General features: G+C 42.7%; 1 protein-coding gene across 2 annotated transcripts in view; it reads left to right on the forward strand.

The window, feature by feature from the left end:
- clic4 (chloride intracellular channel 4) overlaps positions 1-24954 on the forward strand; it is a 132652-nt gene that overhangs the window by 98866 nt on the left and 8832 nt on the right. For both annotated transcript variants that reach the window (XR_010968881.1, XM_068011339.1), the window contains exon 4: positions 4742-4848. Coding sequence is in view for 1 of the 2 variants with exons in the window: in XM_068011339.1 (XP_067867440.1) it covers positions 4742-4848 (107 nt within the window). In the remaining variant the exon portion in view is untranslated. The remainder of the gene's footprint in view (positions 1-4741; positions 4849-24954) is intronic.

Below are 24954 nucleotides of genomic sequence, written 5' to 3' on the forward strand. Positions count from 1 at the left end.
CCATCAATCCACAAGCAAATCTGTCTCATAATGCACGATCTAAGAATGTGCCACGGTTGCAACGTGGTGATAAATTTTTCAGTGCCACAATGTACTCACCAACTGGTTCACGACTTTTCTGATTTCTGCTTCCAAATTTGTAGGTTTCTGCTATCTCTAGTATCTTACGGTTGAAATGTTTCTCCAACTTGGTGATGATTGTTTGAATGGCACATCTTTTGCCTGTTGTAAGAAAAAAAGTTTGTTAACATGCCATACACTTCCAGGCCAATTTTCGTTAGCAAAATTGCATTCTTGCGCTCATGAATTGCCTTATTCTGAGTTTTGACCTCTTCACTATAACCTTTGGCTCTGAATTAGCTCTGAAAAACATGTCCATTCTTTCAATATATGATAAATGGTTCTTGAGCCCTCTCATATATTCCTCGCTTTCCAATGTATCACATGCTGGCAGCCATTTTTCCCATTTGCAAATTCACAGCAACTCAGTAGACCCTTTACTGAAGTTGTCTGTAACCGTGATACCTGAAACCACTCTGGTTGGTGGTTGCAAATATTCTCTTACCTGAATGAGCACTTTGAAACCAATGCACACTAGGACCCTGCGACATCCCAGTCAACTGAGGAGCTAGCTTGAGGCTCAGGTTTCGCACAGCCGAAATCTCCACCATCCGAGCAGGTAGGTTATCAGAAGCTGGCTAATCTTGTTCACTGCAGGCCCTGCTGCTGTTTGCTGCCTATATTGACAGACCTTTATCACATCCTCATCACCATTTACTGTGATATATTTGGGTGGCACTAACAGACCAGATGGACACCAAGCATGTCTATCTAGTTCAAGGAAGTGTTCATTTACATCATGATGTCACATGTCATCACACCATTAGCATATTATACAAATACATTACAGCTGCTAATGAAGAAATGGAGGATTTGTGTCATGAAGTGGTGACAGCTTCAGGCCTATCTTTTTAAGCCTTTGATCCATTGTGCCCTTGTGTTTCTTTCTCTTTCAAATTCATGGCTGGTTCAAGTTTAGAATCATTTCTCAATAGGAGTGATCACATTGATGCAGGTTGCAACTCTGCGATATTACTGTCAGTAAAGCGGCAGTATGCAGAGCTGTCAGGAGCAAATACTGCGTGTAACTTCAGAATGAGTAATGTGCTACTATAATCCTCCTGCTAAAAACGTAGTCAGCACCTTAGAAGAGGATACAAGTGCTGTTTCTAATTGTGTCCATTCAGGAAAAGAAGAGGAGACATTATTAATAAGTAAATAAAATAGTGCACTTACCTGTTGTGACACAGGGTGCATGGAATTCTACTGGATATATCGAACCGCAGAATTGCTGATTTCTTTTTGTCAACTTTTTTCCAATTAGAAGTGGTAAACCTAGATTTTTGCCCCTCAGACCTAGTGGCACTGAGGCCAGCTATCATGTTCTAGCTGAGATCAGCTAACACCGCACAGACCGGGGGTTGAACCTGAAATCTTCTTGCACTATATGGCTCGGCATTTTGCTGGATGAACTTACTAAGCTATCAGACGCTATCACAGCTGAACGTTGCAATATGATTAAAACAACCCCAAAAAACTGGATAATTAAGAAATAGAAGCCAGTGAAATATTCCAAGAAGCATGTCACATGTACCCCTTTATACAATTTATTTTTTAAGCAATTAAGTTCAACAGGCCAATTGAAACTATATTGTTGACAGTGGGGGAAGTATCTGACTGAAATCTGACAGACTTTTAGAGAAGTATAATTTTCAGGGCTGTAAAGTCTCAGGGTTCTGATGTGTTCTGAAACTGCAATTAGTCCCAGGCTATTTAGCTCTACATAATCCTTGGATACTGGCCTTTGACTTTTATGGAATCTGCTGGTAATTCAGTACTAATGGGCACTGAATTGGTAACCTTACTCAGAGGCTACAGGATGGGCGGTGTGGAAAGTGGAGAATTATCACACTGGTGTAGTAGAACAGAGAAAAAAGAGCTGTACTCTGCATCTAATCTTGAGAGTGCTTTATGCTAACCCTGGAGTGCATCAGCTGTGAGTCAGTTGGTAGCACTCTCGACTCCGAGTCAAAAGGTTGTGGATTCAAAACCCACTGCAGATACTTGAGCACAAAATCTAGGCTGAGACTGCAATGCAGGACTGAGGGATGCTGCACTGTCAGACGTACTGGTCTTCGGGTGAGCTGTTAAACTGAGGCTCCGCCTGCCCCCTCGGGTGGTTATAGACGGAGAGGAACAGGGAATTCTCCCAGTAAAGTCTGGAAAACAAAAACCCGACCCGAACCCGACAGAACCATGTCGGACCCGAGCCTGACCTGGCCCAAGTCCTTCCATTTCTTCCTGTGCCCGACCCGACCCCCGCCCAACCCGACCCTGACCTGACCCGCGCCCAACCCGACCCGTGACCGTCCCGACCATAGTGCATTCACTGTACTTACCACTTTTGGATGGAATGGAAGGAAGCTGCGCTGCTGCAGCATGAGCAGGATGACATCATCGAGACGCTCACTGCGCCGACTAAGAGTCTGTGGAGTACTGTGTGTGTCCGACGCGGATCCGGCCCGACCCGAGCCCGAAAACCGGACTTGGAAGAGCGACCCGACCCAAACCCGACACGTCGTCGGGTCCCATCGGGGTCAGGTCGGGTAGCAGGACTTCATCTCCCAGTGATTGGCCAATACCTGTGCTACTGCCAAAATCACTAAAGCAGATTATCTGGTCATGATATCATTGCTGTTTGTAAGATTTTGCTGTGTGCAAAATTAGTTGCTGCAATTGTGACATTACAACAGTGACTATGCTTCAAAAGTTTTTCATTGGTTGCAAGTGTTTTGGGATGTCTTGAGGTTGTAAAAGGTGCTATATAAATGCAAGTCTTTCTTTCATGGATGTCCGAAATGTAAAATGTTACATTCCCCATGTCAGCTCACCCCACACCCCACACCCCCCGCCCCCCGCCTCCCGCCTCCAGTTCTTACATCTTAATGAATGTAGAATTCATATTTTTAAAAAAAACTTGAGTCCTAATTTAGTATGTCCTGATTAGTTGGCCACTGTCTTGAGGAAAGACTGATGCTGATTTACAATCTGACCAGTGGTTCAATTACAGAGCAGATATTGGCTTAAGACCAGTACCTGCTTAGAGCGATGCAGAGATCTGTGCATACCTGCTTATACATGTATTCAGAACTCTGTGCATGTTTGTGCATGCAATGTTAACAATAGAAAGTTTTAAAATGAGCTTCATGAAGTTTGCTGTGCACTGGTTGAAATGATACTGTAATCAGCAGCAAACCGAAATGATTGGCGACTTTGGGGGAGAAATTTGTTCACTGCTCCGCAGTCATATGTCAATTCCCTGGGAGCAGGCAGCGCATATGCAGCATTGATATCGTTGAACAACATAATTTGAGTAGCATCGCTAAAACGGCGCTACGCGAGCAAATGTCTCCCCCAATGTCTTCATTATACATGTAATCGATTCTTCATTATATACTACTTCCTCCTGGCTTGCATTCATCTCATTTTCAACCTGTTATTGCCCCACATCCAGTTCTGGGCAGCCGATTTATAGATCTTCTCTGTATAGTGCACCAAAGCTGTCCTCCACACCACGGGCTGGATTTTGTGCAGGAGGCGGGGCTCCTGGCGCCAGGCGGAAAAGTCGGAGGGAACCCCGCCTGTACATTGATTCAGACCCCGGAGTGATCCTCTGGTCTTTTGTGGTCAAAGTTTAAGGAGGCGTGATCCCCATCCCTTTAAAGACTTTATCGGGACGGGGATCCTGTCTCCAAGAGCTGGCCTATCACAGGGCCGGCAGCACAGCAATATCAGCAGCGTCAACGGGAGCAGTGGCCACTGCTGGTACTGCAGAGGCTTCGCACCCAGGCCCAGCGCTGGAACCCCAGAGAAGAGGTAGGAGAGGAGGAGTTGCCGGGGCAAGTCCAGAAGGCCCTGGCGAGGTGGGGGACGTTCGATCCAGGGGGAGGGAAGTCCCAGGGGGTATAGTTATTTCCGCTGGGTGTCCTCCATGAGCCACAAATTGCCCATGACAGAGGGACTCTCCCCAAGCGGGCAGGGAGGACGTCTCATTTTACAGAGGCCAAGTAGGTCGGCGTTGGCCTATCTCACCCCCGGGAGAACTGGAACCGAGAATCCCAGCATCGGGTTCTGTGGCAGGTGATTCTGCCCCGATTCTACAGCCCGCCTGCCACGAAACCCGCCGTCAGGATGAGAACAAAATCTGACCTCACGTCTCTGACTGATTTCTGGTTGTCTTGCCACTTGCAATGCAGGTGTCATAAATTCAATCCACTTGATTATTATATCAGTTATTGATGAGATGCATATTACAGAGCTGTGATTTTTTTCTACACTCAGGACTAAACTAAATACTTCTGATGTGTTCCCTGGCCAACACTCCCAGCATCTAGTTCCAGGCAATGTGTCTCTGGTAATGCATTTTGTTAGGTGATACAGAGCACAGGTCACACCTCTGCATGGTGGTGAATTCACTTCAAGATGTTCCCCATATGTCAATGTACTAGTTGGGAAATGGGCTCATAGAACCATGAAGGTTAAAGCAACAATTTCATCTCTGATTGTGGAGCAGCCCCACTACATTTCTAACGTCAATAAAATCCATTTTGAAACATGATGTTGCAATAGCCAAAGATGCATTTTGTTTGAATTTCTCACTTATTATACCTTTTGTTTCCAGGTACATGAAGCTTGGCACAAAGCATCCAGAGTCCAACACAGCCGGGAATGATATCTTCGCAAAGTTCTCCGCTTACATCAAAAATTCCAAGCCAGAAGCTAATGAAGGTGAGCAGTATGGTAGAGTAGCTGCATTAATGAAGTATCCAGTTCATAATTTCAGTAACACACACAGAATACATTCTCTAAGTTAACCATGCTGAATTTATTTTATTCTTGGGGAGGTTTCTCTCCATTTTGGAATGTCTGTTAATGGGAATTGTTGGGTAGTTTGGTTATGGATTAAATTCTTCCATTTTGAAAGAGTGCATTTGTGATTTACTTGTGTCTAGCAAGGTGGTAGGGAAGTTTAAAAAAAAAACATATTGAGAAACCAAGGTGTTGGCCCAAGGCTCATAGTGCAGGACAGCACGTAGTTTAAAAAGAGTAAAAGAGAAGTCAGGGTAAATCAGGAAACCGTGATTAAGTGATGCTCAGCTTGACTTTTAAAAGCTTCAGGATTGTAGCAGGAGTAAAAGACAGGGAAGTCTGGAGATCCGCAGCCTTGAGATTCTGAGAAAAAATAAATTGGAGCAAGAGATTATGCAGTGACACTTGATTTCAGCACAGCAGGAATGTAGGGAGATATAAATTGGTGCATTCCAAACTTAGAATGAACAAGTGAGAGAATGTTCAAAGGAGCATTAATCGTAGAACTATTGATATAATTAAGGAAAGAAAAGTTCAACTGAGAAGTTGTGGAATGTAGCTGTTTGAGGGAGAAGTTGTCTATCATTTGACAAGCTGTCCTTGTATCCTGTCCAGAAGTGAAAGATGTGCCAAAATAGGCTCTCCACAAATGGAAGTTTAAATGCAGTTCCTCCTGGCTACCAACTTCCTCATCTTTGGAGACCCCTAAACAGAAAGAAGGAGAATATGTGTTAGTATATAGTATATATATGCAGTTGGAATCCCATTATTGTAACTTGTAGTAGAGAGGCAGATATGGCTGCCTGTTAGTAACTGAGTGGCTAGCAATGATATTATGTTGGAGCAAACACTCATCTTGTTCGGCTGGCACAAAAACCACCAAGCTCTACCTTGCCAACTCCCTCAATGGGCTCCATCCCATTTATTTAATTGGCCTGATCCTCATGAAGGGTGAAGTGTCACAGGTTGGATAGACTGCCATTAATGTGGGTTCTCTCCTGGTGGTTATGTGCAGCCTTCTCTTGAAAAGAGAACAAAGAGACCATGTGAGCATTGGAAGGTAACATGATGGACACTCCAGCGAGCAGCCTGCATTCCACTTGATGCCAGAGGGTGAGCAGAGAGCATGCAGCTAGTTCTAGAAGCCAAATAATGAGTGGTCAGAAAACATGCCAGAGATTGCAAGATAATTGTGGGCGAGGAAGTTCATTTGATCCATCATAATTTATCCATCCCTTCACTCCTCCAATGATGAATCTCATTCTTTCTTAAATGATGGAAGAATCTTTGCTTTAACTTTATCTAGAAGTTCATTCTGAATATTGATCATTGTGTTTGAAGAAGAACTTCCTGATATCAACCTTAAATTTACCTTTTACTGGTTTGAGCCTGTATCCTCTTGTCTTACTCTCACTATTTAATTGAAAATAGTTGGCCTGGAATCTTTTTTTTAATTCGTTCATGGGATGTGGGTACGTTGGCAAGACCAGCATTTGTTGCCCATTCCTAATTGCCCTTGAGAAGGTGGTAATGAGCTGCCTTCTTGAACTGCTGCAGTTTGTGTGGTGTAGGAACACCACCCACAATGCTGTTCGGTAGGGAGTTCCATGATTTTGACCCAGTGACAATGAAGGAACGGCGATATAGTTCCAACTCAGGATGGTGTGTGGCTTGGAGGGGAACTTGTAGGTGGTGATGTTCCCATGCATCTGCTGCCCTTGACCTTCTAGGTGGTAGAGGTCACGGGTTTGGAAGGTGCTGTGGAAAGAGGCTTGGCAGATTGCTGCAGTGCATCTTGTATATAGTACACACTGCTACCATTGTGCACTGGTGGTGAGGGGAGTGAATGTTTAAGGTAGTAGATGGGGTGACAATTAAGTGGGCTTCTTTTTACTGGATGATGTTGAACTTCTTGAGTGTTGTTGGAGCTGAACCCATCCAGGCAAGTGGAGAATATTCGATCACACTCCTGAATTGTTCCTGGTAGGTGGTGGAAGGGCCTTAATGAGTCAGGAGATGAGTTGCTTACCACAGAATTTGGTAAGCCTTTGACCTGCTCTTGTAGCCACAGTATTTATGTGACTGGTCCAGTTAAGTTTCTGGTCAATGGTGAGCCCCAGCATGTTGATCGTGAGGGATTCAGCAATGGTAGTGCTGTTGAATGTCAAGGGGAGATGGTTAGATTCTCTCTTGTTGGCGATAGTCATTGCCAGTCACTCGTGTGGCGCAAATGTTACTTGCCACTTATTAGCCCATACCTGAATGTTGTCCAGCTCTTGCTGCATATGGGCTTCAGTATCTGAGGAGTATCTGATTGAAGACAGTGTAATCATCAGCAAACATCCCCACCTCTGACCTTATGATGGAGGGGCCATAGATTCGAGATTAATTTAAAAGATTTAGAACAGAGGGCAGGAGAAATATCTTCACAGAAGAGCATTGTAAGGCTGTGAATTCACTTCCAGGGTTAGCAGTGGAAGCAGAAACTAGGTCAACATTCAAGATTAGATTAGGTGGATGTAGGAGAAGGGGATGAAGCAATATGGGAACATGGTGGCTAAATGTGATTAGGATGATACCAGCAGACTTCCAAACTCTGGTTGTAACCCCAATGTGAGATTGTTGAAACCTCCAGTGCAAACTGTTGAAAATGGTAAGAGGTACAGCAGGAGACTGTGAGAGCCCCCACAGAATTTCAGGCTGGTATTCTGAATTTTTCTTGACTGCTCCTTCAACTTTCATATATATCGATAAGGTCACATTTCACAGACATCTCCTATGCAGCCAGAAAAAATCAAGTTTCTACAGACTCTCCTCAACCCAAACTCCTAACACTAGAAATCAAACTCATGGTTCTTTTCTTGCAGCACTTAAAATGAATCCCTTCTTGATTAGTGACCAAAACTGACATATAATCTGAGAAAAGCATTGCACTATTTGATCATGACTTCTTTTGCCTTATACTCTGCAGTTTTTGCAATGTAGTTTAGCATTCTATTCGCTTTGCTGATTGTTGCTCTGTGTTGGTTGGACATGATGAGTGTCAAGTTTGTTATGACTGGATCTCAACTTCATCACCATTTAACATAATTCTTGGAGTATATAGCACCCATTTTGCCTTTCTTTGTGCGATAGTTGTCACTTGGGTACATTAAATTTCATCTGTTATTGTTCTGTCCACTCACATATTTTGACGAACTCATTCTGCAATTTTTGGACTGGTTCCTTCAATTTCACTGCCCCTCTCAGTTTGGTATTAATTGCAAATTTGGCCAATTTGAATTGGACTTGTTTGCTATCATGTGCAAAACACAGAGGAACTTGGGTTTTATCTGAGTGTGATGGTACTGAAGGGGACAGTCACACAAGGAGAAACCATTGGATGTGGGGGGAAACTGCTGCCAGTGGGAGACGAGGAGAGTGCAAAATATATATCTTTAGCAATGTCAGAGCAGTTCCACTAAAACTAAGAGTACCAGTTTTGAATACTGAGCCAAGATTAGAGTGCCAAGCCTCGATGTAGACCATATGGCCCATCGAGCCTGCTCCACCATTCAAAATGATGATGGCTGACCTTAGGATTTAACTCCACTTTCCCTCCGCTCGCTATATCCCTTGATTCCTTGAGAGACCAAAAATCTGTCTATCCCAGCCTTAAATGTATTCAACGATGAAACACCCACAACCCTCTGGGGTAGAGAATTCCAAAGATTCATAACGGTTTGAGTGAAGTAATTTCTCCTCATCTCAGTCCTAAATGATCGGCCCCTTATCCTGAGACTGTGCCCCCATGTTTTAGATTCCCTGAACAGTGGAAATAATCTCTCAGTGTTTACCCTATCCAGCCCATTTAGAGTCTTATATGTTTCAATGAGATCACCCCTCATTCTTCTAAGCTCCAGAGAATACAAGCCCAATTTACTTAGTTTCTCATCATAGGACAACCCCCTCAACCAAGGGACCAATCTAGTGAACCTTCACTGCACTGCCTCCAATGCAAGTATATCCTTTCTTAAATGTGGAGACCAAAACTGCACACAGTACTCCAGATGTGGTCTCACCAAAACCCTGTAGCAATACTTCATTATTCCTGTACTCCAATCCCCTTGCAGTAAAGGTCAACATGCCATTTGCCTTCCTAATTGCTTGCTGTACCTGCATATTAACTTCTTACGTTCCTTGTACAAGCATACCTAAGTCTCTTTGAACATCGCGACTTACAAGTTTCACACCTTTTAAAAAAATATTCTTGTCATGCAGACCCCCCCCCCAACTGCCAAGAATGAGGCATATTAATTTTGTCATTTGAACATTGATTTTAAACTTTTGCTGGAGTGAGAAAATGACTTGTTAAACAGATCAGCCATTGCTGGAAAAAACATTTGCATGCTAACAGACTTGGAGGGACAAAGGGGCTATTCCCTGCTCCAATTTAACCCACAATGGACTTTGAGCACCAGGTATCATGTGTAAGAAGAGACATTCCAGGGTCGGCTCGACAAGAGAATCCACAAACAGACATGGTCAGACCAGCTAGTCACATGACTAATCTGCTTGGCAACCTGGGTTTTTCTGAATTGTACAAAGAGTGTGAACTCATTAAAAAACTGTTTTGCTCCTGGAGTGAGAAGATCTCTCCTGTCTGCTACCAACTCTTTCTCACAAGCCTCTGGACCCACTGAGGACACATGAACTTCAAGAGAGAAAAGTCTCCTACATCGAACAAGGTTTAAGAAGAATACTGGGCCCCAACGAAAACCAAGACCTACCTATAATCAAGGACTCTACAGCAAGCTCGAAGAACAGTAACCAAAACCATCTTCAGATATTGCTTCAAACTTTTCCACTTTATTTCTTCTGCTCTTTTCTGTCTGTATCTGCATGCATGTATCGCATATGCATGCTAGCATGGGCATGTCGCGTATCTGTAGTGTTAACCGAATAAGAGTTTAAGTTTAATAAAGTTCAACCTTTTTTCTTTAAACCTAAGAAAACCTGTTTGGCTAGTTTATTTGCCTTATAATTGGAAGTTAGTGAACAAGGATTAACGAAGGGGGAGCTAAAAACACGGTGTTTTAAAATATAACCCTGTAACAGTAAGACCAGGTGAAGGCTGAAGGGGAGCTCTAGACCCCTTTCTCACCTGGTCGTAACAATTCTGCTTTTCTATTCTTATGACCAAAGTGCATAACTTCACACTTCCCCACATTATACTCCATCTGCCATCTTGTTGCCCACTCATGTAACCTGTCTATATCTCTTTGCAGCCTCTTTGAATCCTCCCCACAGCTTACTTTTCCACCTACCTTTGTAGCATCAGCAAACTTAGATACATTACTCTCTGTCTTTTCATCTAAGTCATTAATATAGATTGTAAGTAGCTGAGCCCCCAGCACTGATCCTTGCAGCACTCCACTATTTAATGCCTGCAAACTTGAAAATGCCTGTTTATGCCCACTCGTTGCTTCTTGTCTGTTAACCAATCATCTATCCATGCTAATATATAACCCCCAACACCATGAGCTCTTATCTTGCCAATTAACTTTTTGTGTGGCACCTCTTCGAATGCCTTTTGGAAATCCAGGCATACGACATCTACTGGTTCCTCTTTATCTACCCTACTAGTTACATCCTCAAAAAGAGTTAATAAATTTGTCAAATAGGATTTCCCTTTAGTAAAACCATGTTGACTTGTTCTAATCATACTGTGCTTTTCTAAGTGCATTGTTAAGACTTCCTTAATAATAGCTTCCAGCATTTTCCAATGACTGATATTAGGCTAACTGGCCTGTAGTTCCCTGTTTTCTCTCTCTCTCCTTTCTTGAAAAGCAGTGTAACATTTGCCAACTTCCAATCTGATGGGACTGTTTCCCGAATCTAAGGAATTATAGAAAATCATAGCTAGCGCATCCACTATATCTACAGCTACCTCTTTTAGAACCCAAGGGTGTAGGTCATCAGGTCTTGGAGATTTGTCAGATTTTAGTCGCTTAAGTTTCTCCAATACTTGTTCTCTGCTGATATGAATTTCCTTAATTTCCTCACTTTTTTGAGCCCTTAGGTTACTGTCTATTTCTGGTATGGAACTTGTGTCTTCTACTGTGAAGACAGACACAAAATATTTGTTCAATGCCTCTGCCATTTTCTCATTCCCCATGATAATTTCTCCTGTCTCTGCTTCGAAGGGGCCAACGTTTACTTTAACTACTCTTTTCCTTTTGATATACCAATGTTGTTACATACACATTTTCATATTCTATTTATCGTGTGCAGTAAAACAGCACATTATGTACATAAATGCTGTTTTTGTTGCATTGGGTACTAATAGGGTATGTTTAAATGGGAAATAGCTGCTGGCCTAGCAACTGATGTCATGGTGGCTTAACCCTTCAAATAAAAACCAGCTAAAACTGAAAAAAAATTCTACATCATAACAGTATTACAAAATGGTGTCATCGTTATGACATACACCCACTCAATTCAATTAACCACCCCAACATAATTAATAGCTGTATTGCCAAGATTACCTAGGTAGTAGATAGAGGTCACCAAAATGCAAGTTTTATAAACTCAGTTAAACTCTTACAATCTGTTTTTATATTACTGGCTAGTTTACGCTCATATTCTATTTTTACCTTTTTTTAATCAACTTTTTGGTGGCCTTTTGTTGGTTTCTAAAATACTCCCAATCCTTGGACTTGCTACTATTTTTTGCAATATTGTAAGCCTTTTAGTCTAATACTATCCTGAACTTCCTGGGTGAGCTACGGATGGGTCTTTCTGGCTGAGTTTTTATTTTTCAAAGGAATGTATGTTTGTTGAAAATTTTGAATTGTTTCTTTAAAGGTTTCCCACTGTCTATTTATCCTATTTACCATAGCCAGTTCTCCCCTCATGCCTACATAATTGGCTTTCAGTTTAAGATTCTTGTTTGTGATTGGAGCATGTCACTTTCAAACTTAACATGGAATTCAATGGTATTATGATCACTATTTCACAGTGGATCTTTTACTGTGACATTACTAATTAACCCTGCTTCATTACACAACACTAGATCTAAGATAGCGTTATCCCTAGTTGGCCTCACAACGTGCGGTGCAGTGGTTAGCACCGCAGCCTCACAGCTCCAGTGACCCGGGTTCAATTCTGGGTACTGCCTGTGTGGAGTTTGCAAGTTCTCCCTGTGTCTGCATGGGTTTTCTCCGGGTGCTCCGGTTTCCTCCCACATGCCAAAGACTTGCAGGTTGATAGGTAAACTGGCCATTATAAATTGTCCCTAGTATAGGTAGGTGGTAGGGAAATATAGGGACAGGTGGGGATGTGGTAGGAATATGGAATTAGTGTAGGATTAGTATAAATGGGTGGTTGATGGTCGGCACAGACTCGGTGGGCCAAAGGGCCTGTTTCAGTGCTGTATCTCTAAATACTAAACGTATTGCTCCAAGAAACTGTCGTGAAAACATTCTACAAACTCATCTTCTGGACCACTCCTGGCAGTTTCATTGTCCCAGTCTAAATGAAGATTAAAGTCCCCCACAATTATTACATTGCCTTTGTTACAAGCTCCAATAATTTCTTGCTTAATGCTCTGTCCAACGGCATAACTACTGTTAGGGGGCCTATAAACTACTCCCACCAGTGTTTTCTGATTCTTGCCGTTCCTTATATCCATCCATACTGATTCTACTTCATGATCTTCTGAGGCCAGATCCTTTCTCACTAATGCCCTTATGTCATCCTTTATCATCGGTGCTACCCCTCCTCCTTTGCTATTCTGTCTTTCTGAAATATTGTGTACCCTGGAATATTTATTTCCCAACCTTGATCACCATGTAATCATGTCTTTGTAATGGCAATTAGATATAAATCATGTCCCTCTATTTGTGCCACTGGTTCATCTATCTTATTGCAGATTCTTCACGCATTCAGATTATAGAACCTTTAATTTCATTTTTTCGGCTTCTATTCTCTTCAAAGCCCTTATTTGCTAATGTACAATTTCTGTTAAACTCTCTGTCCCTTCCTGTCACATTCTGTTTGTCTTTATCCACAATGCTATACTCTTCCGATGCCTTGGCCTTTCTCTTTGGATTTCTAAATCTCACCTCTCCCAAACCCTTCCCAACTCTGTTAGTTCACAACTTCGAGTCTTAACTGCTGGCTCACTCTTGAGTTTGTAAGCACTGTCCCTTCCTGTCACACCCTGATTATCATTATCCTTATAGCTAGCTTGCTCTCTTGCCTTCTCCTCTCTCTTTAAATTATCACATCTTCCCTCGCTTGATCCCTCACCCCCACTATTTAATTTAAAGCCCTCGCTACTGCCCTAGTTATACAACTTGCCAGAACACTGGTCCTAGCATGGTTCAGCTCCCACCTTCTCCAGTACTGGTGCCAGTGCCCCATGAATTGAAAACCATTTTTCCCACACCAATGTTTGAGCCACGCATTTAACTGTCTAATCATATTTACACTTTGCCATTTTGCTCGTGGCTCAGGTAATAACCCAGAGATCATTACCTTTGAGGTTCTGCTTTTTAATTTAGCCCCTAGCCACTCATACTCCCTATGCAGAACCTCTTTCCGCATAAGCAGATACATCAAGTATTATTTTCTGTAAGATAAACTACAACTAGTCTGCCAAAAACCATTATTGGATTCCAATAAACTTTATTTAAAAATAGCACAAAATCATACATACTCATCACCCTTATCCTCATTGGAGTTCATTGGCTCCTTATGGACTAGAAAATTGATCTAAAGATCCTAGTGTAATAAAAATAGAAAATGTTGGAAATACTTAGCAGTTCTGGCCGCATCTGTGGAGAGAGAAACAGAATTAACATTTCAGGTCTGGCATTTTCTGTTTTTATTTCAGATTTCCAGCATCTGCAGTACTTTGCTCTTGTAAAGATCCTAGTGCTTGTGTTCAAATCTCTCTGTGGCCTCGCTGCATTCTCCTGTTGCTGTCTCAGGACTTGTTTCCTTCCATGTTCTCCACTATTGGAGGTCTTCTGCGCTCTCTAATTCTCTTCCAAAATTACTTCTTTTTGCTTGCTATCTTTTTAGTTGTCGCCAAAAGATTCACAAAGCTCCTCTCTTTTTGATTGTTCCTTCAGCCTTCTCTTTGCTTAACAACTCAGTGTCCATCTCTCCCATTGTAAAGCACTCTGAAATGCAGATAAATGTGAAGTTGTTTTTATTATTACTGTTTGTTAGCTTTAGTTTAGGAATTCTGTCCAAGTTAGATGAAACCTCTTTTTTCTCTTTGCTGTCTTCACACTCAGCCCAACAGACATGAGTTTGATATTGTTAGGGGACACCTAGGACAGCCAGGTGAGGAAAAGGGAAGCATTATAGAAATGGGCACTATTTTAAATTCAGCTTGGAGCAGAAACACAGATTGTAGAGGGAGCTTTATACTCTGAGCTACCCAATACCCCCTCAGAAATAAGCATTTAATTGTTTTTCTCACCAATTGTCCTCTGCAGGTTCTGATTCATGCTGAGGAACAGTTTTATGAATACTTGCATCTCCTCCATGCGGCCCATTTTATTCATAAGCCTCGAGGGTGATATTCAGGCTACACAACTGTAGGGTGTCACAGCCAAACCGTATCACCATTCATATCATATATTTTCCTCAAAGAATTGATAATTCCATCTTTGTTCATGTTTAACAACCACCAATCGAAATGGCAGGTACTACCAATTTTACCTCAACTGTTTCCGGGCAACACAAATTTAGAAATGGGAATGACAGAAAACTGATCAATCAGAACACTAAAATAAAAGCAAAATACTGCAGATGCTGGAAATCTGAAATAAAAGCAAAGTGCAGGAAATAAGTATGGCAGCATCTGTGGAGAGAGAAACAGAGTTAATGTTTCAGATTTGCGACCTTTCATCAGAGTTCATCTTTTTGTGCATTTTTTTCTGTGAAATATGCAAAGCTCAATTCAAATGGACTAGTGAAGATTTTTTTGAAGTCAGTATTACACACTCTGTTGACTAGTTTGACTGAAAAGCATGATTTCTCAACTCAACCCCTATTCTCAGACTAGACCTGACCCAATTTCTTCTGGCAGTCCAACCCAACCTGACTCAATAGCAATCTGGAGCTGCTGCCCATGGCAGCCCTAATTTGACTGGATACGTGTTGTAGAAAGACTAGGGTAGCAGGTGCATGGGAACACCTTTACGTCTAAGTTCCTCGCCAAGTTGCACATCTCCTAACTCAGGGATATAGCGTCAGTCCTTCATCATAATCCTGAAACTCCCTACCTCACAGCACAGTGGGAGTATTTTCAACACATGGAACGCAGCAGTTCAAGAGGAAGGCTCACCACCACCTTCCCAAGTTTACCTAGGGATGGGCAATAAATGCTGGCCTTGCTAGTGATGCCCATATTCCAAGAATGAATGAAAAAAACTTGCATGAACTTATAACTGACAGATGTGTCACTGTTAATATGGATAGGATATACATACATTAGAGGTAAAGTTCCGTGTATTTGCTTTTTAACAATATGAATACAATAAATGAGCTCTATTGAAATGAATGAACGTATGATGAAGCAGATGTTAAGCCTAACTTAAAACATGAAGAGTGCTGACTTGGGCAAGATACTGGGCTGATGGAAGGTAGTGTAACATGATTCTACAGGGAGATAGGAGGGGGATTCCAGATATTTTTGCTTATTCCTGTATAAATAAATTTATCTTCAATTTTTTTCTGTAGTGCTGTAATCTTTAAATTCAAGAAAGACTTTCAAATGTTTTGAGTGAATTAAACCTAATTTGAAAACCCAACCTCTCAGCAGCCAGCTGTAGTATGATAATCACTGATTTTAATAAAGAGTGCAGTGAGTTAAGGAATTCAACCTCTGAAGTGATTTAAGACTGAGCTCATTTCCTTGCAGTCCCTGGCTAGCTTCTTGGAAGGGGAGACAATGGAGTTATTGAAGCTACCTAATCCCCCCTCTGATTGGCGACTGGACTAGCAGGGCTACTGAAAAAGAAAACCTATCATCCTGTGAAGATTAGTCGTCACACAGCTGAGGCTGACAATTCAGTCTTGCTCCCTCAGTATCAATATCATTTTTGAATAAATATATTACTCAAACTCAGTGAAAGTGGGCATTAGCTATTCACCATCATCTCAGTAAAAATACTCAAAGGGTAATTCAAGACATTGAAATAGTATTTCAAAATATTTGAGCATCAAATGTCAACTGCAGGAAGATTTTCAGTCATTTAGGGCCTTTGCTTTTCTTAACCAACACTTTTAAAATCAAGTAAATAAGACTGCGTTGAAGTTAATTACAATTAAGAGCCACAAAAATCACCATAATTTTTATATATAAAGGATAAGATAATGCAGTAACAATACACATACTTATAGTATAGTGGTCCCTCTCTTTCGTTTCTAAGTCACTTGGGAAATAGAGTTTTCTAATTACACGATGCAGCTTACTACAGGTTATGGGGGTACTGATATGATTGGAGTCACCCAGAGCAATTCAAGCTTTAGAATTCCATCCTAAACCTCCCTGTCTCTCTCTCCTCCTTTAAGTTGCTCCTTAAAACTTACCTCTTTGACCAAGCTTTTGTAGCCTGTGTACAAGGCTCATTAAAAACTTGAATTATCACAATAATGAGAATAAGTCCTCATAATATGATCTCAGTGCCTTAGCAGTGTGCCATAGGATAAGGACCCATATATAACAGATGATTTAAGAGAAGTCTTTCGTTGGGTTCTTGTTGTTCAAAGCAATGTATCTCTTAGCAGCTCATTGTCTATCTAAATCAAAATAGTACAGAAACAAAGAAAGTTATGGATAATTCTTGGTACCTTCCTGAGAGCTTTGTAAAACCGTACTCCATCTCTTATCTGTCCCTGCTATGGAACTGGTTTGCAAGTATGGGTGTACGAGTGTGGATAGTTCTTGGAGAATCTTAGTCTGTGTAGGCAGTTAACTTTGGACAGGACTACATGCAAGATCATAGCCTTGCAAACATGAATGGCAGTCTAAGGATGGGTCCTAATGGAGATCTAAAGTCCAAATACATCTGTTTGCATGTATCCTCCCTCAAAACTTGTAAACAAAGAACTATAGCAGTAGGAATATCCATATCTGCAATTGAGCACACTAAGATCTTCAGCTGTACTCCCATGTCTAAGAACTGGGAGAACCATAAAACTGTATACCTTACATTATGCTGCGAGATCAGCCATGTACCCCCACGGCATACATACTAATGATTGCATAGCAGCCCAAATGCTACCGCTGAGAGATTGCATTATCAGCTTTATGGTTTCTGTTGTCTCATTGGACTTACTGATCTTTGTCTTTACCTCATTCATTGTATTACTAAAATAATGACAGTAATAAAGTTACTCAATACCTATATTAGTGCACTGTTTTACTCATTCCAGAACTCAGAGGGCTATTCTGTTGCAAGTGAATTTAGCTCTTCTTATGCTTGAAATGAGACTATCATGGAAAGACAGGGGAGGAGGAGATAGCGGAACTATTTTGGAGCAGGAGAGTGACACTGGGCAAATCCAACGTCATCAAGATTAAAACAAGGTTACAAGAGTCCCTTAGGAGGTCACCACTAATATTACTAAAAATACAATTATTAACAATACAATTAACATCTTGCAGAGTCCATTCGTTGTGAAAGACCTCAAACGTACTGGTGGGCACTGCATAATCCCTCTCCAGGGCCACCGGGCAGGCAAAAGGCACAAAAGTGAGGCAAGCAGTTGGAGTGACCCTCCCCAGCAGATCCTGTACACCCTGAACCTATGAATATTGGATTTTGGCCGCCTTTACTTTTGGACTGTTCCACGAATATCAACAAGTTGATTTCCCCCCATTTTCAAAGAAGTTTACTCTGTTTTCTAAAATAATCTGTATGAAGTATAATGGTGATCTGAGGCTATCTGGGCCAGATTCTGTTTAAGTAAAGTTTCTGTTTTTTGACCCCAAATCTTGCATTGCTGGGACAACATGCTCAGGCACCAGTGAAAGTGACTTTTTCTGAGATCAGTAAACCCTGCTGATAAAACACAGTTCCATCACTCCCTCTTCTGCAGCAAATTGGGGTTGGGAAAGAATTTTGTTGCTTTCCATTTTTTAAAGAATATATTTCTCTGCAAAATGTTTGATTGAGAATGTACACTAACATTTTCTACTGCACTTAAGTGAAGTATCTTTCAAGGTCATGTCAAAATCTTTATCACTTCTGTGTAATATATTGAACAGGAACTACATCATGAAAAGCAGCAAAGTAATATTCTCATGAAATATATTTCAGCATGACATGATGAATGCCTCAGAGGTAATCTCTGTGGAAGCTGCCTCACTTGAAGGAGTAGAGCTTAGCCCAGTAATGATTGGCAGAATGAGTTCACAAATGTAATCAATGTAAAATCCACGTTTTGCATGATTATAATGTACAGTTTTCTGTACCCTAGGTCATTCTCAGGGCTAATTTCTATGATGACTTGAGGTCAAATCTCACTTCTGGTAGCTGATTCAAGCAGCCAGTTACCCTTCCCCTGCTGTAATCTCACCCAGTATTTGAGTCTCTCTGGTTAGATCAAGTGGAGTTGTGCAACATATAGAGATGGACAGCTCGACTGCTGTATATGTTATTATTTTGTTTTGTTTTGTACATTAGGTATGGTATTGGTGTAGATCCCTAGAACAGTGTCATCAGCTCTATAAGCTGAACAATCACTTGTATTTAAGTACAGTACCTATATTCATAACATTAGTCACAATGGAGAGCGAGGGAAGGTGCGAGTGAATCAAATCACAGCATCATATAGAATTTGTTCCTGCTTTGAGCATGCAACTGACATGAACATACAGTAAGTAAAAGAATTAGAGACATGTAGTATGGTAATAGACAGGAGAAATCGTTTTGAGAGTGCAACTGAAATTTTAAAACAACTGGATTATATCTGGCAGAATCAACATTAAAACCTAAAACTATGCTTGTTTTGAGATGTATCTCTATGACATTTACTACATTCTTTTGGGTGAAAGCCTATCCTTTAGACTGTAATTTGCATCAACAACTTGTATTGATTCAGCCCCTTTACCATAGAAAAAAATCTCAAAGCACTTCACAGAAGCATAATCAAAAAAAAAAATCGACAGTGAGCCAAAGGAGTTATGAGGAGGGGTGGGGTCACCAGATGTTTTATCAAAAGTTGTTGGAGATGTGCTGGCTACGATTGCGTAAGAGTTTAACCAAATGAAGGTAGTCCCTCTGAACTGCAGATGGTCAAATGGAGGTCCTGACCACGCATTGTGTCGGGAGCGGGCACCCGACAATTTGCCTGAATGGGCCAATTAGTGGTCAGAGGGCATGCTAGCCATCCAATTAAGGATGGCGGCGGGCTCTCAAAACTGGAGGGACAATGGGAGGCATTCCAGCACAGAAGAAGCTGCAGCCTGCCGTCACAGGTAAGGGAGAGAGGGGGCACCTCCATCTTGAGGAGCCTGCTCAGCAACTTTTAAAAGATCAGTGATACAAAATGGCCACAGCTCCTGGGCCACCATTGTGGAGAGAGAGCCCTGCCATAGGGCGGCCTGTGGCCACAGCTCTGGCCAGGTAGGCAAGGGGTGGGGAGGGCCTCAAAGGCATCCTGAAGTGTTGGGCCCCCCGTCTGCCATCGGGAGGCTGCCACCAGGCCACTTACAGTCCGGTAGCCGTTCTGCTCCAGAATTGGCCTCCAGCAAAATGGCTTGGGGGTGGAATAGTGCTGAATAACTGGTGTGCTGGATGAGGGCGTTCTCACTCCTTATCAGGCCGAAAATTCTGCCCTATACATGCTTACTAAAGATTTACCAGTACAACATTGACTGAAAGCATGAAAATATTATGTACCTTCACTATTTTGTATGTAAGAATCACATTATTTCAATGGAGTTCGCCTTAAAGCTTTATACATAAAAACATGCTTTTATTTCAGTTTCATGGAGAATAGCTTCACTTGGTGCTGGTTATGAAAGGAATGGAAACTTTGAGTGAGGACACCCAGTACAGATGGGGTATGAGGCAATAGTCATTGTGGGATTCAGATATGCAGGAAAACGTGCAGTCTACTTCCAGTCTAGCTGCTTTTTTAACTACTACTTCTTTCTTCTTTGGCCTCCTTGTCTCAAGAGACAATGGGTAAGCGCCTGGAGGTGATCAGTGGTTTGTGAAGCAGCGCCTGGAATGGCTACAAAGGCCAATTCTAGAGTGACAGACTCTTCCACAGGTGCTGCGGATAAAATTGGTTGTCAGGGCTATTACACAGTTGGCTCTCTCCTTACACTTCTGTCTTTTTTCCTGCCAACTGCTAAGTCTCTTCGATTCACCTCTCTTTAGCCCCGCCTTCCTTTCTGTCCACCAGCTCTAGCGATCGCCGGCAACTGACTCCCATGACTTGTGGTCAATGTCACAGGACTTCATGTCTTTAAAGCGGAGACATGGACAGCCGGTGGGTATGATACCAGTGAGGAGCTCGCTGTGCAATGCGTCCTTGCCGATCCTGCCATCTTCCATGTGGCTCACATGGCCAAGCCATCTCAAGTGCTGCTGGCTCAGTAGGGTGTATATGCTGGGGATGTTGGCCACCTGGAGGACTTCTGCACTGGCGATATGGTCCTGCCACCAGATGCCAAGGATTCTCCGGAGACAGCGAAGATGGAATGCGTTGAGACGTCGCTCTTGGCTGACATACGTTGTCCAGGCCTCGCTGCCGTAGAGCAAGGTACTGAGGACACAGGCTTGAAACACTCGGACTTTTGTATTCCGTGTCAGTGCACCATTTTCCTACACCATCTTGGCCAGTCTCGACATAGCAGCAGACACCTTTCCCATGCGCTTGTTGATTTCTGGATCGAGAGTCAGGTTACTGGTGATAGTTGAGCCTAGGTAGGTGAACTCTTGAACCACTTCCAGAGCCTCGTCGCCGATATTGATGGATGGAACATTTCTGATGTCCTGTCCCATGATGTTCATTTTCTTGAGGCTGATGGTTAGGCTAAATTTGTTGCCAGTAGCCGCAATCCTGTCGATGAGTCTCTGCAGACACTTTTCCGTGTGGGATGTTAATGCAGCATCGTCAGCAAAGAGGATTTCCCTGACGAGGATTTTCCGTACTTTGGTCTTCGCTCTAAGATGGGCAAGGTTGAACAACCTGCTATCTGATCTTGTGTGGAGGAAAATTCCTTCTCCTGAAGACTTAAATGCATGTGAAAGCAGCAGTGAGAAGATCCCAAACAGTGTAGTTGCAAGAACACAGCCCTGTTTTATGCCACTCAGGATAGGAAAGGGGTCTGATGAGGCACCGCTATGCTGAATTGTGCCTTTCGTATTGTCATGGAATGAGGTGATGATGCTTAGTAGCTTTGGTGGACATCCGATCTTTGCTAGTAATCTGAAGAGACCACATCTGCTGACCAGGTCAAAGGCTTTGGTGAGACCTATGAAGGCGACGTAGAGGGGCATCTGTTGTTCGCTGCATTTCTCCTGCAGCTGGTGAAGGGAGGAGAATGCAGTCTACTTCCAGTCTATCTGCTTTTTTAACTAGTCCATCTATTATAAATGAAAAGTAAAAATGCTGGAAATACTCAGCAAGTCTGGCAGCATCTTTGGAGAGAAAAACAGTTAACATTTCAGGTCGTTGACCTTCCATCAGAATTGGAAAAAGTTAGAGATGTAGCAGGTTTTAAGCAAGTACAGAGACATGGAAAGGTGTGAGGGGAGGAAAGAACAGAAGAGCAGGTTTGTGATAGGATGGAGGACAGGAGAGATTAAATTACAAAAGGGATGATGGTGCAAGGGGGTGGTAATAGGACAATAAAAGAAACAAAAGATGGGTCTGGAGGAGCTGGAAGTGGCAAGAACAGAAACATTACATTAGAACATTACAGCGCAGTACAGGCCCTTCGGCCCTCGATGTTGCGCCGACCTGTGAAACCATCTGACCTACACTATTCCATTTTCATCCATTTGTCTATCCAATGACCACTTAAATGCCCTTAAAGTTGGCGAATCTACTACTGTTGCAGGCAGGGCGTTCCACGCCCTTACTACTCTCTGAGTAAAGAAACTACCTCTCACATCTGTCCTATATCTATCACCCCTCAACTTGAAGCTATGTCCCCTCGTGTTTGCCATCACCATCCGAGGAAAAAGACGCTCACTATCCACCCTATCTAACCCTCTGATTATCTTATATGTCTCTATTAAGTCACCTCTCCTCCTCCTTCTCTCCAACGAAAACAACCTCAAGTCCCTCAGCCTTTGGGCGGCACAGTGGCGCAGTGGTTAGCACCGCAGCCTCACAGCTCCAGGGACCCGGGTTCGATTCCGGGTACTGCCTGTGTGGAGTTTGCAAGTTCTCCCTGTGTCTGCGTGGGTTTTCTCCGGGTGCTCCGGTTTCCTCCCACAAGCCAAAAGACTTGCAGGTTGATAGGTAAATTGGCCATTATAAATTGTCACTAGTATAGGTAGGTGGTAGGGAAATATAGGAATAGGTGGGGATGTTTGGTAGGAATAGGTGGGGATGTTTGGTAGGAATATAGGATTAGTGTAGGATTAGTATAAATGGGTGGTTGATGTTCGGCACAGACTCGGAGGGCCGAAGGGCCTGTTTCAGTGCTGTATCTCTAATCTAATCTAATCTTTCCTCGTAAGACCTTCCCTCCATACCAGGCAACATCCTAGTAAATCTCCTCTGCACCCTTTCCATAGCTTCCACATCCTTCCTATAATGCGGTGACCAGAACTGCACGCAATACTCCAAGTGCGGTCTCACCAGAGTTTTGTACAGCTGCAGCATGACCTCGTGGCTCCGAAACTCGATCCCCCTACTAATAAAAGCTAACACACCATATGCCTTCTTAACAGCCCTATTAACCTGGTTAGCAACCTTCAGGGATTTATGCACCTGGACACCAAGATCTCTCTGTTCATCTACACTACCAAGAATCTTCCCATTAGCCCAGTACTCTGCATTCCTGTTACTCCTTCCAAAGTGAATCACCTCACACATTTCCGCATTAAACTCCATTTGCCATCTCTCAGCCCAGCTCTGCAGCCTATCTATGTCCCTCTGTACCCTACAACATCCTTCGGCACTATCCACTACTCCACCGACCTTAGTGTCATCTGCAAATTTACTAACCCACCCTTCTACACCCTCTTCCAGGTCATTTATAAAAATGACAAACAGCAGTGGCCCCAAAACAGATCCTTGCGGTACACCACTAGTAACTAAACTCCAGGATGAACATTTGCCATCAACCACCACCCTCTGTCTTCTTTCAGCTAGCCAATTTCTGATCCAAAGCTCTAAATCACCTTCAACCCCATACTTCCGTATTTTCTGCAATAGCCTACCGTGGGGAACCTTATCAAACGCCTTACTGAAATCCATATACACCACATCCACTGCTTTACCCTCATCCACCTGTTTGGTCACCTTCTCGAAAAACTCAATAAGGTTTGTGAGGCACGACCTACCGTCACAAAACCGTGCTGACTATCTCTAATGAACTTATTCTTTTCCAGATGATTATAAATCCTGTCTCTTATAACCTTTTCCAACATTTTACCCACAACCGAAGTAAGGCTCACAGGTCTATAATTACCAGGGCTGTCTCTACTCCCCTTCTTGAACAAGGGGACAACATTTGCTATCCTCCAGTCTTCCGGCACTATTCCTGTCGACAATGACGACATAAAGATCAAGGACAAAGGCTCTGCAATCTCCTCCCTAGCTTCCCAGAGAATCCTAGGATAAATCCCATCTGGCCCAGGGGACTTATCTATTTTCACACTTTCCAAAATTGCTAACACCTCCTCCTTGTGAACCTCAATCCCATCTAGCCTCGTAGCCTGAATCTCAGTATTCTCAACAACATTTTCTTTCTCTACTGTAAATACTGACGCAAAATATTCATTTAACACTTCCCCTATCTCCTCTGATTCCACATACAACTTCCCACTACTATCCTTGATTGGCCCTAATCTAACTCTAGTCATTCTTTTATTCCTGATATACCTATAGAAAGCCTTAGGGTTTTCCCTGATCCGATCCACCAATGACTTCTCGTGTCCTCTCCTTGCTCTTCTTAGCTCTCCCTTTAGATCCTTCCTGGCTAGCTTGTAGCTTTCAAGCGCCCTAACTGAGCCTTCAAGTCTCATCCTAACATAAGCCGGCTTCTTCCTCTTGACAAGCGCTTCAACTTCCTTAGTAAACCACGGCTCCCTCGCACGACAACTTCCTCCCTGCCTCACAGGTACATACTTATCAAGGACACACAGTAGCTGCTCCTTGAATAAGCTCCACATTTCGATTGTTCCCATCCCCTGCAGTTTCCTTCCCCATCCTACGCATCCTAAATCTTGTCTAATCGCATCATAATTTCCTTTCCCCCAGCTATAATTCTTGCCCTGCGGTATGTACCTGTCCCTGCCCATCGCTAAGGTAAACCTAACCGAATTGTGATCACTATCACCAAAGTGCTCACCTACATCTAAATCTAACACCTGGCCGGGTTCATTTCCCAGTACCAAATCCAATGTGGCGTCGCCCCTGGTTGGCCTGTCTACATACTGTGTCAGAAAACCCTCCTGCACACACTGGACAAAAACTGACCCATCTAAAGTACTCGAACTATAGTATTTCCAGTCGATATTTGGAAAGTTAAAGTCCCCATAACAACTACCCTGTTACTCTCGCCCCTGTCGAGAATCATCTTCGCTATCCTTTCCTCTACATCTCTGGAACTATTCAGAGGTCTATAAAAGACTCCCAACAGGGTAACCTCACCTCTCCTGTTTCTAACCTCGGCCCATACTACCTCAGTAGACGAGTCCTCAAACGTCCTTTCTGTCGCTGTAATACTCTCCTTGATTAACAATGCCACACCTCCCCCTCTTTTACCATCTTCTCTGTTCTTACTGAAACATCTAAATCCCGGAATCTGCAACATCCATTCCTGCC

Source organism: Heterodontus francisci, chromosome 31, assembly GCF_036365525.1.
Source record: "Heterodontus francisci isolate sHetFra1 chromosome 31, sHetFra1.hap1, whole genome shotgun sequence".
In the NCBI taxonomy this organism is placed as follows: Eukaryota; Metazoa; Chordata; class Chondrichthyes; order Heterodontiformes; family Heterodontidae; genus Heterodontus; species Heterodontus francisci.